The following is a 12490-nucleotide window of genomic DNA, read 5'->3' as shown; positions in this document are numbered from 1 at the left end:
ATAATCCATAACATCATCTGAGTTAAATACTGTTGTCTGATGAATATCATTCTCCCTTTAAAGGCTCCTGTTATTATCGTGTTTAGGTTTGTATTATATTGTACTATTTAGTTAGAGTTTACCATCAAGTTAGCTATATCTGAACACCATTAAAATAAAATAAAAATAACTAGAAAAAATGTTTTCAGGATGTATTTTCATACTGAAGGACTGAAACGCTAGTAAGGAAGAGTTGTGTTAATTCTACAATATTTTTTCCAGGGACTTGCTCAAGGTCTGCACCTGTGCTCCAGGCATTATAAGGAGCAGAGAGCTGTGTTTGCTACTTCACAAAAAGCTATTTTCACATTCACAGTGTATGTGTTTCCAAAGAAAAAAAAAACACCCAATAGCAACAAGAGCCTGCCAAAAATTTCCCTGAGCTCTATTCTGTTTTTTAAACTATAGAACATTCTTTCACAGTTTGACAGTTAAAATGCTGCAGTTAATGTAATAAACAGAGAATTTTTTAAGTCGGCTGTCAAAACAAGTGACACTTTTTGCTAGAGATTTTCAGATTTTGAACAATAGAAAGTACCTTTCAAAGCAACAGCTTCATTATACAATCAAATTCTCAAAGTAATCTTCTCATCAAAGAATATTGTCTTATTTCTTTCAGGGTAATTATCTGAGTTCTGCAACCTCTCCGGAAATGGTGACTATTATAAAATGCAGCTGTGTTGGTTTGAAAATTGTGGGTCCTGCTCAGGTCAGCTAGAGCCAGTGTCTCTGAAGCCCTGACAATTCCTTGAACTTTTGGCAGCTATAATGGTGTCTAGTCAAAACTAGCAGGACTCTGAGGATTCATGGAGATTTTAACAGCTTTGATACAGCACAGCCCAGGGTGGATTTTCACCTAACAAAATCATAACGCATGTAAACTGAATACTAAAACAGTAGTTAATATTGTGCCTGACAGTACAAGCTTGCTTCCATGAGCAAAGGGCAGCAAAAATAAGTACTTTCAGGGACAGGGATAGAGAAAGATGTCAGATGGCTGTCAGTCTTGAGAAAACCTCTTTCCCCTCACTATATTGCATGAAAAATCTCCTATGAATATTCTTTGAGGTAATGCTGTGCAAGTGACGACACAGAGGGGAGAGCAGTACTTTCCATAGCATTGTTCGAGCCTTTCAGCTCTCTGCAAGGAGTGTGGATGATAATCAACATTGATCCTGCCAGGGTAAACTTACACTGGCTGCTCTGAAAGTCATGATGGAAAGCAAATGTAGTAGGCAGCCAAAAACCATGATAACCTAAGGGGGCAATTCTCCAAGAGCCAACCTGCTCAATCAGCCTGAGGCAAAGGAGATACTGCAGAGGTGCAGGGTCACAGCACACATAGCACTGCTCACGGTCTCCTAATGACTAGCATCTACTCATGGGTGCAAGAAGCTCTCTTTCACTCCTCAGTGGAGAATGCATAGGACATCTCTGTAAGGAGAAAACACCTCATGTCCCTGACAACATAAGGTTTTATGGAAGCACCATGGTCCCAGTCTGGTTTGTCTATGTATTTTGTGTGACAGGGAGTGAGTGCTCCTTTGGTTGTGTTTGACTAGACCTCTAATAAACAGAGGAAAGAGAATTTATACTTTTAAAACTATTGCTGCATGGCAGTGTTACCTATTTTTATAAGAACAAGTATCTGATGGCACTTTTTGAAATTCAATGCTTTTAGCAAGTTTTTGGAAAAGTGCCATCTAAATGAGCTTACAATCTAAACAGACAACACAGGGACAAGAATGGAGCAGGGAAAGGATACAGATGGAAACAGAACAGGAGCAAGCACTTGTGTTAAGTCCATTCAAAACATTTTTTGTATAAAAAATGTTCTCACACTGTAGGCAGTGCCCAGTCCTATCCCATAGCAAAGACAAACTTTGCCAATGGCCTCAAAGGAGCAGGATCCAGCTTTGTGTACTCCTCTTTCTTGAACTGGTCCTTACAAGTAAATCTTCAGTGAAGATGACCTTAAGTAATTCATTATTCTCAGTGTGCTTAATTAGCAGTAAAATATGTCTTCAGTGGCCCCTAAACACTACCTGCATAATGAAGAGGTTGCCTTCAATGGAGGGTGAAACAGAGTTTATACTGGTTGCTTTGAAGTCACTACAAAGCTGCCTGTAAAAAAGGCCTTTAGCACAGTTTTCAGTGTGACCAGAATGTATTGCTGAAAGGATGGTTAGCCAACCGATGAGTGAGAGGACATGATCTGATAACTATGAAAAGGTTAGGCAGACATCCTCTGTGGCCTAGGTACAGAAAGCTTTTTTTTTTAATGTATTGATTTTATAACAATAAGAATGGATAAATAAACCCACAGAGACACATTTCACACCTTGCTAGCAAACTACAACAGGCCAAGTCCAGCCTATCTTAATTCAGTAAAGTTCTACCAAGGATTAATCTAATTAATGGCTGCCACTGATGACTGTAATTGAAAGGTACCTGCTGTGCTGCCATTCTATCACTCTACTCACTCACAATAACTGAAAGCAGCATAGTTAATTGAATGGCATGTCTACACAGAAAGTGTTAACGGAGCAGGACTCTTCTATTACCTGCAACTTACTTTTGGGGAGACTCAGAAATGAAATAAAAACTCATAATGCAGCATTTTCCTCAAGGTGAGTATGATGGCATTCATGGCCTTTGATGGTTATTCTCAACACACAGTTCAACTTATAAGCATTAATAAGGACTGGAAATGACTTAATATGGACTTAAAAACTTTAGAGGTTGAACAAACTGGCACTGAAGTGAAATAACTGGCCAAAGGATGCCTGATAATAAATACAGATTCCTCTTGTTTCCATGTCACAAGGAAGGCCCTTATATAATATTAACTCATTAATCTGCTTACGGTTTTCTGAGAATCATCCTCATATGAGCATCTGGCCCAATCTGAGACAGAAGAAGCATAGTGTCCTGTAGCTCCTCATCACACTCCTTTTTCTCTTCCTCGGTTGGCAAAGGGGCATCTTCACGCTCATCATCCAAAAATCGATAAAATAAGTATTTGTCTTGAAAGTGGTGTTCCTGATCCACTGAAAACAAAGTAACACATCAAACACTAAGCTCTCCTCATTAAAGTTAACCTTGTAGAAATCTGTGTAGCATCGTAAATGTCACAGATACATTAGTTAAGAAGGGAAAGAAAGCTACAGAGAAACTGCAAGAGTATGAAACACCTTTACTTCTCACATATGTCCAAAATATGTAGCTTGGAGGGTACACTTTTAAATTGTGTACTACAAATACTTTCCAAAAGGCTTCTATATATGTGTTGTGGGTGTGCATACATACATGTGTGCACGTGCACGCATGTGTGTTTTTCTTATTAGATCTGGGTTTGTTCTTATTGCTTCAAACCATTTCATTTAAGCCAACAATTCACACTGGGGAAACAGTTACACCATGAATTTCTAAGAGGTGTTCTCTAGCATGAACACCTTGCCCTACATGTTTCAGACAGGGCTAAAAGGTGACAAAAGCATCTAAACTCTTTCTGATGTGCCAGAAATGTACATCATCAAGATATAATCCCAGGGGCAAGTTCATTGACCTGTGTCCTGGTGGAAGAACTTAATGGAAAGACTATCAAGAGAAGTCTTCTAAATAGAGGCTATGATATGGCGAAGGACAAACCCTTGGTCTTCCAAGCAAGTCAGAGTGATGTGTTGAGTTGGATACTGTGATGCAGCTTGCAACAGCTTGCCCCGGGGAGTTCAAGGGAATATTTGGCAGGAATTAAAGCTAGAGCCCTTAGGGTAAGGAAGCGGTGGAAACAATCTGTCTTCTCAGTGTGGAAATTTCTCCCTGGGATATGGGAAGCACAACAGAGGATAAATAGAAGTGTATTATAATAGAGCTGCTCTTCTGAACTTAATAAAACTGTATATGCGAAGCTTCAAATATGAATATTGCTTTAGAAAGCTACCCTTTTGAGGGCTATAATATCCTGTTACACAGTATATCCTGCCAAACGGAAACTGAAAGTGAATGTAAAATACAGTCAGAAAACTAACATAAAATCCCAGATCTCTGCACTGGAATATTTGGAGTGCTGAATTTAGGAACCATTCAAAAACCACTGAAAATCCTTCCAAAATTGTCGTTCTAAGCAAACACAAATGCTCACATTCACTTCCAAATGCTGCAAATCTTTGATGGAAGATAATATTTTTGTATAGTAATACATCTCTTGGTTTTGGCCTGAGTGCTATACAGCTCTTGCAATATAGTCATAAGCCAGTGTGCTCCTAAGTATAATTAGAGTTATCATTATGAATTGCTTCATTTTATTTTCAATATTCTCATAAGTTAAAAAGGTATATTGGCAGCAAGATTCATGTAATACTGTGTGTTGCACGTGCACTTATGAATGAACAGCTTGCTCTGTAGCATTTCTTTTGGGCTCATGATCCCTTTCTTTTTCATGAAAGAGATGTACAGAGGTGCTGATGTCACACATTGCCCATGTTTATCATAGAATCATTAAGGTTGGAAAAGACCTCTAGGATCATCTGGTCCAACCGTCAACCCAACACCTCCATGCCTACTAAACCATGTCCTGAAGTGCCACATCTACACGTTTTTTGAACTCTTCCAGGGATGGTTTTAGTCAAGATGCTGATTTTCTTTATCTTACCATGGTTAAGAACACCTTCTTCCAGCAATACTTGCCACATGCCAACAGCCTGGGTTCGTGAATGGACACAAGGACTTTGCTGCATCATCCAGTCAACTAGTTCTGTCCCCACACAGCATTGCCTGAAGGACAAATAAATAGAAATGAAAAGGGAGCTAGCCAAGAGAGAGATCACACACAGTGTCTGCCAAGAACAGTGATATCTTAAACTCTGTATAACCGTAGTTAAATCTCCCTACAGAAAACACAAATGTCACCATCTACGCGTATATGCTTGAAATACCAGTGAAGGTGTTCAGTTTTGAGAGGATCACCTCAGCAGAACAAGTGTTTTGGGAATTGCAAAGTTCAGAGGATCAGAGTGACTCTGTGCCACCTGGTACAAAACCTGTTGCACCAGCACAAGAACCTCCAACCCAGATTTCAAAGGAAACCTTCTCTGTATATCATGGGACAGCAAAAGTCTCACACTTTTCAGAATCCTGCATGAAAACAATCATCTAACACTGTAAAAGCTTTGCCAGTGAGAACAGCCTCCACAGCAAGAGTGAGTGTTATGAGGGTGTTTCTCCATTTGTAACCCAATTCCAGCCAAACTGTATTTGGGGACATTGGTTTGTAGGTCTGCAGTGTTTCTGAGGCTCTCTCATGCTAGGTGCTGGTCACCTCGCAGCTCCTGACTGACCCAGAGGCACACAACAGCAGGCCTCAAGTTCTGGAGAATGCCCAAAGCGGGGAAAAAAACTAAAAAACCATGTGGTCACTAAGTAAAATTCTTTGTCGTAACACTCCCCAGCTCAGCAGAATAGAAGCAAATAAGCAATGTGATAAAAAACTTACAAATCTATAACTGATCATATGTAGAACAGAGAGGAAGCTGGCTAGTCCTTCCAGACAGGCTCTCGTGGCTCCACACTTCTTGCATCATTTTCAGAGACCAATTGCTGAAATTGCTGAAATTTAGCTTAAATAATGCTCTTCCAATTAAAATGCTGTTTTGATGACAAAACTTTCCCTCACCTCGATCCAATCTAAATTTTGGCATCCCATATTTAAAAAACCCCAGGATAGAACAGTAAGAGTTTTTCCCAGTTATGCATAAGATAAAATGGTGCAGTTGTTTGGACCAGCGTTGGTCTTCATTTATCATACATGTTCTTTTGTTCTTCTAGAACAATGAGCAATGTCATATCATGATATATTCTTAGATCAACTCACAAGCTCCAAATACCTTGCATCACTGGACTGAAATACGGCAAATCAATGCACTTATCTCAAAAGCAGATCAGCAACATATTGATTTACTATTTAGAAAAAGACATACTCAGAGATTTTAAACCAATTTTTATTTAAATATACTCTGAATAATGCATTAGGTATTTGATTTAAATATTAGACACTAAAACAAATTGATTGTTCCTTAAGCCAACAGTAGATAGATCCTGACTCCCTGAAGTCAGATTCCTACTCTACAAGTGCCATTGTTATCCCACTTCAGCAAGACAGTGCTGCCACCAGCAGGAAGATAAGAAAGCCTGGCAATACACTGAAAAGAATAATTTTAAATATAACAGAAAATCTACATAAGGAATGTTTCTCACCAGGTGAATTTTCAGAACTCCACACTGAGCAACACCACTGTAGCAACCAGTGCAGTAACATAATATATTAATGAGCTTTCCTAATATCTCTCACTGATATATGAAGAGAACAGAATCTACATTTTAGCTTGATATTGCACAGAATATTCCAGCTAACTATGCTATTAACTTTGGAAGAGTTTTTATATGTGAATACTCTGTTCACAATCATGGACTCAATTTCCAGTCAAATTACTTCAGAAAAGATTTACCAGGCCCATTAAAGACTGCATAAGATCCAGACTCAAACAGAATCACAGAATAATTTCAGACCTTTTGAGACCTGCAAGCATGGTAAGGCATAAATCACAAACCAGAGGATGGCAGGCATAAAAATTCAGAGACCTCTATACAATCAGCTCACACACCTGTAAGTCTTCAGATGGTATTTACGATCTCTTATCATGTGAGGGGCTCGGGACAGAATTGTATTCCGCAAAATCTTTCCAGCTCTGAGGATCTTTTCTGAAGGAACCTTGGTGATCATGGAGAAAAAAAAGGGACCAAGACACACAGATTTTAAACTTTCCACAATCTCTGTACTGCCTTCTGCAAAACAAAACACAAGTTCTCTTTTCCCTAAATTAAAAGTCCTTGCACAGATGCTTACTTTTGCAGAGGAATGTAGTATATATTTGGGATTTTAAGTCTCACATAGTTATCACATCTAACAGAAAGCATCACTTCAGCTGATACTCATCACACTGTTGGAAATAGCAGTTATTTCCATTTGTCTAGCGTCCTGGCTCTACAGCACACCTATGTCCTATTACCTGTGTAATGGTTTTAGTAGGACGATGTGGGATATGAGGTTCAATAAGAGGTGTCTGAAAAATAAAATGAAATGAAATACATTTTTAAAGGTTGAGCAGTAAAATAAAATAAGGTTAAAATAAAAAACTGAACAAAGAAGCTGTAAAAACAAAGAATGATGAGTAAGTCCGAGCTCTGTCCAGGGGACATGAGTAGAAAAAGCTCTCTGAAGACACCCTAAAGACAAAGTGGCTCTTAATGCTCAGCAAATTAAAACAGTGACATGTCACGTGAAGATGAATAAACAAATTCATGTTAAACTTTCTGAAGTACTAATGAAGTGTGCAATGGCCAAACCTCACATCAGATCTGAGGCTACGCAGGCACAGCTAGCTCTTCCACTTGCTGCTCTCAACCTGCAGTGGGCACAACAGCATTCCTCCACATGCGGCTGCCTCCACCATTCAGTGTCCCCCCCCCCCGCCCCGGTAACTCTCTCCTCCTTCAGCACCTTTTTCTATTCAGCTCCCTTCTCCCTTGCGGCATAACACAAGAAAACAGGAATGAAGAAAAAGCTCTGCTCCCACTCTGTCTTTTCTAAACTATCAGGCCTAGCCGGCAACCCTCTATAGCTGCTCACCAGAGCTCTCTGAAATGCAAGAGCATGCAGGCCACTCGCAGAGACCTGGGTAAGGACTTTCACACAGGGGCTGGTGAAGGAAAAAGAAAAGAGTAAAGCAGGTGACTTGGTTCTGCAAAGAGAAGAGTGAAAGGGAAGGCTATCAGGGCTCCACAAGAGAGAAGCAGAGAAGGGGATGAGAGAAATGGGAAAACAGGCACGTAACGAACAGGGGAAAGGAGAGGGGAGACAGGAAGCACATGGCACAACACAGAGGAAAAAGGAAAGCAGAGGGTTAAATGGCAGTAGCAATGGAGACAAAGGAGAACAAAACCAAACTTCAGCAGTGACCTCAGAATGATGGGAAGATGTTTTGCCTTGTTAGGACTTGTAGTTAACAGCATGAACCAAATTTACTTCCAGTGTGAAATGTCAGGAGACACGACGCAAGGGCTGAATTTGGCTGACGTTGTAGGCTTGGACAGGGCAGATCATACCAAACACAGAGGTCTCCCACAAGGGCAAGACCTTGCACCTTGGCCCATGGCAGCCACGGCTCCCTGACACCCATACAGCAAAGGCAGGACAGCCGGGCTGGAAGTACGGTGAAATACATGCCATGTACTGCTGGCTTGCTGGGTATTGGTTTTCTTAAGCTGGGCATCTGTTCGTTAGCTCCCACAGGATTTTAATGATGTGACAAAGTCCTTGTAGTAATCAAACAGTGCTAGGAGCTACGAATGCACCAGGAGACTATAGGTCAGCTGGGAAGGAGAAAATGAGGGAAGCACATGACAGAAATCAATAAAGATAAGAAAATCTTAACAGAGAGGCCTGTATATGGAAAAAAATGCAGATGGTTTTTAATTTCTACTCATACCTTACAATAAGTCTCTGAAAAGGCAAATCAACATAATTAAATTGGGATTCCTGATTTTTCTCATTAATATAACAACAATTTTTCAAAGACTCATTTGAGTTATAAACATTTCTGTCCCATCAGAAGCGTGGTAGAACATCCCTCAATATTTCTTGGTTTCTGGAACTGTGTGGAGCATGCTTTACAGAGTCTACATTTGCAGTTGAAGTATGCTAAGAATAGCAAGAATCTTTTGAAAGATGCCTCTAATGCAAACAAAACCATTGAATAACAGCTTCAAACAGGTATCTAAATAATGAAGTCAGAGATATCACTCTGGGTGTTAATAATTTTTTCTTCCATTTTCTTTTAAAAGGATTTCAAGTCCTCATCAAGTTCAATGAGACTGAAGGCAAATATATACTTAAATGGTTGGCTAAACTGGCATTAAAGTAATTATGAAAATTATTTTTAAATGATTTTTTTTTAAATCAATAAAGCACAATATACTCAATCTAGCTTCCTGATTTTAATTCTAGTTAGGAATAGATTTCAAAGGAGAGATAAAATGCGTAAGACAAAAAATATAAGAGACTTTTACAGCAATAGACTAGTGAAAATGAATCACATTTTTGTTCTTTAGAGTTTCCATTACGTCACAACAAAAATTGCATAAAACTAATAGTTGAAAAAATTCAGTATGGATGAAGATTTGTCAATAAATCTCCCCTCCTAATCAAAACAGAATATAAGAGAGCATTTAGAAGAAATCTGATTCAACCCAAAAGTACAGAAAACACCCAAGGTGAAAGCTAAGGCACAGCACAAGAATCTGCAGAAAGCAGCAGGAATGCTTGTTCACCTACATTTGATCCTGACCAATACAGAATGATCAGCTGCGAAGACAGAAGGTAACTTGGGTGAAGGTGATCATGAAATAAGGCAGTGTCAGAACTTTACAGAAGGAAGTAAGAACATCAAAGTTGAAACAATGGACTAGGAAGAAAAATTCCTATAAAACCAGAATACTGATAGCTAAACGACCTGGAGCAGGTCATTGGGGAGCAAGCGTAAGGTAAAAGGAGTTAAAAGAGAGCTGGTAGTTACTTAATGAAACAGTACTAACCACACATACAATGTATCCTAGCACAGAGCCAAAAGTTGGAGTAAAGACTCAACTTTGCTAATGAAAGAGCTCTTCACTGAAATACAAGAAGGAAATGTACAGAAAGGATAAATTAAGTGGTTTACAAAAGGCAAGGATAAAAAATAATCTGAATAATGAAGGACAAAATTAGAAAAGCAAAGGTATAAAATGAGATAGACCTACCAAGAAATGTCAAGAGCTACAAAAAAAATTCCACAAGTACATTAGTAGTAAAACAAAGAGAAGGAAAATTGTTGATCCACTGCTCAAGAAAGGGAAATCTATTGACAGATAGTTCAAGAAGGCCAGAAGCAGTTGATATATTTTTTGTATCAGTGTTCATTAGAAAGATCTGTGCCAGACAGATGGCTAATATCCTAAGTAGCAGAGTGAAAGGAGTGAAATCTCAGCCTGAAAAAGCAAAAGAATGGATGAGAAAGCATTACATAGATTAGCTATTTTCAGATTGGCTGGGTTTGTAGAATTTCATGCAGGAAACTTGAAGAGCTTGAAGAAACTTAAAGAGGGCTGCAGCCATCTCGGAAACATCAGCAGTCACCTCTGACAATTTTTGGGGACTAAGGAAGGCGGCAGAAGACAGAAACATGGGAAAAGGAGGAGCTGAAAAATTATAGACATGTCAGCTTAACTTGTCTTCCTAGAAAAAGTCCATTTGTAAGCACCTGGAAAAGAACAGGGAGATGAGTCACATGTGACGTATATTAATCAAGAACAAATCATGCCACACTGATCTAATTTCTTTTCATGACTGGGTAGCAACACAGAAAGATTGAGGAAAAAACAGTAGTTTTACAACCCTTTACTTCAGTAAGACTTTGGCACCCTCTCATATGATAATCTCTTCTGCAAAGAGCAGATTAAATTCTTACAAAATATGTGCAAAGCCAGTTGGAAAAGTATATTTTGAAAGCAACTACCAGTGAAGCACTGTCCAACTGGCAGTTACACTAGAGTCTGTTCTGAGCAGTGTTCTCAAGAATATATCACATCTGATACTAGTAAATATTAACACAGGATGAAGTAGAATGTACACTGATTGATTCTGCAGGAGACTTCAGGATGGGAGGGACTGCACGTACATTGGACAATAAGTTTACAATTTGATACAGTTTTTACACTGGTCTGAAGAAAATATGATGCTATTATCCAACACAGATAGTGCTGACTACTTTTCAGGCAGAATCAGCTATATAAAGACAGGGTAGGAAACAAGTGTCTTAGCAGCAGTTCCACAGAAAAAGAAATAAGGTTTATAATAGATATTAAACAGAACTGAGTAAGAAATGACATACTTGTGTGAAAGCAACAAATACTGTACTGGGATGTAGCAACAGATTAGACACATAATGCAGTTCTGCTTTAGTCAGCCTAGGTAAGACCTAAGCTACAGCACTGTATCACATTTCCCATTTTACTTCAAAAGTATCTAAATCAACTGGACAGAATTTAGAGGAGAGTGACAAGAATAATCAGAAAGCACAACATAAATAAAGTTGTTCAGCTAAGGAAAAGGCAAGTCTTAGCAGAATTGTGATAAAGAAGCCTTCAGATTTAAAAGGCCTTTGAAAAGAAGAAAGAAGTCACCTAGTCCATCATGCAGAGATCAGGAAATAAAGCATTTAAAGTTCTGTAAGAAAGATGCAGGTTAGACATCGGTGAAGCTTTTCTAACAGTGTGGACAGTGAATACTGGCACAGATTGCCAGGGAGGTGTGGTTCCTCCATCTTCAGAGGCTCGAGAGGATACGTAAGGTATCTGTCAGGAGTGACACAGCTATAGTGAATTGTGCATGTGGCTCAGGGATGGACTAGATGCTTTCCTGAAGTGCCTTTTAGCCTCACTGTGTGGCACTGTGCAATTTTCGAGGACACCTTTACATGTCTAAAATTAGTTCAACCACAAGGTGGTGCTTAAAGAGATGACCAATAATAACAACCCCCAGAGCAGCAAGCCCCACCTCAAGAAAGCAAAGCAGTCATGCCTACCGAGGAACAATGTCATTGCCATCCAAAAGACATGCTCAGCAAAGAGTCCCCCCAAAGTTACACCCTTTCAAAGCTACTGCAGTGAACTCTTGCTGCACTAGCAATGAGGTGAAATGCAACAAATGGAACCACAGGGACTGGACTGAGTTTGCTACAGAAAGGTAAGTCATGCTTCAAAGGCAGAGAAATGTAACATCAATTAGTTAATAGGAGATACGGTGTTCCTGCAACAACTTCCCGTCAGAAAAAAATGGAGTCTGTAAGGGATCCTATCTTAGGATAACAGTCACAACTTGGCTGAAGTGCAAGAAATGTTTTGTAAGACTTTACAATCTTGGATCTCCCAGTAAGGGATGGTTAGAAAGCACTTAGAAAAAAAGAAGTAGCTCTCCCTATAAAACAGCAGAGAGTGAGCAGAGTGTTTAATTACCTTCTTAACACATTCTGGTATCTTTGAAGAATTAATGTGACTAAAGTACACACACGTTGCATGGAGCTGTATGACTGCAGCTACTTGATGATCACATTTTTCAGGACTTCTGAATAAGGGAAAAGTTATCAGGTGAGGACCTCAGATATGCAAGCCAATTAGAATAGTCTACAAATTATTACCCATCTCCTAGCCACAGTAGTGACAAGTGTACCTGCTCTTAGCTTTCCTTCAGCGTGAGATAAAGCAACACAGCACTACCATCTTGAGCTTTAGCTACATCGTGCCCTTTGCCAACTAGTACACACAGAAAGTTTACTATGATCTGCTGATCCTCCCTGAC

The 12490-nt window shown here is 39.3% G+C and overlaps 1 protein-coding gene across 4 annotated transcripts in view; it reads right to left on the bottom strand.

The window, feature by feature from the left end:
* The window catches only part of RAPGEF4 (Rap guanine nucleotide exchange factor 4), a 156412-nt gene that overhangs the window by 49333 nt on the left and 94589 nt on the right, over positions 1-12490 (bottom strand). For 3 of the 4 annotated variants that reach the window (XM_072874094.1, XM_072874095.1, XM_072874096.1), the window contains 4 exons: positions 7107-7160; positions 6702-6808; positions 4694-4815; positions 2906-3089 (listed from right to left, as the gene is read on the bottom strand). In XM_072874094.1, coding sequence (XP_072730195.1) covers positions 2906-3089; positions 4694-4815; positions 6702-6808; positions 7107-7160 — 467 coding nt within the window. The remainder of the gene's footprint in view (positions 1-2905; positions 3090-4693; positions 4816-6701; positions 6809-7106; positions 7161-12490) is intronic. The other variant, XM_072874097.1, reaches the window with a different exon arrangement.

Source organism: Ciconia boyciana, chromosome 10 (assembly GCF_034638445.1).
Source record: "Ciconia boyciana chromosome 10, ASM3463844v1, whole genome shotgun sequence".
NCBI classification, from domain to species: Eukaryota; Metazoa; Chordata; class Aves; order Ciconiiformes; family Ciconiidae; genus Ciconia; species Ciconia boyciana.
Note: the sequence above shows the minus strand (reverse complement) of the source record. Positions and strands in the feature narration are given on the sequence as shown.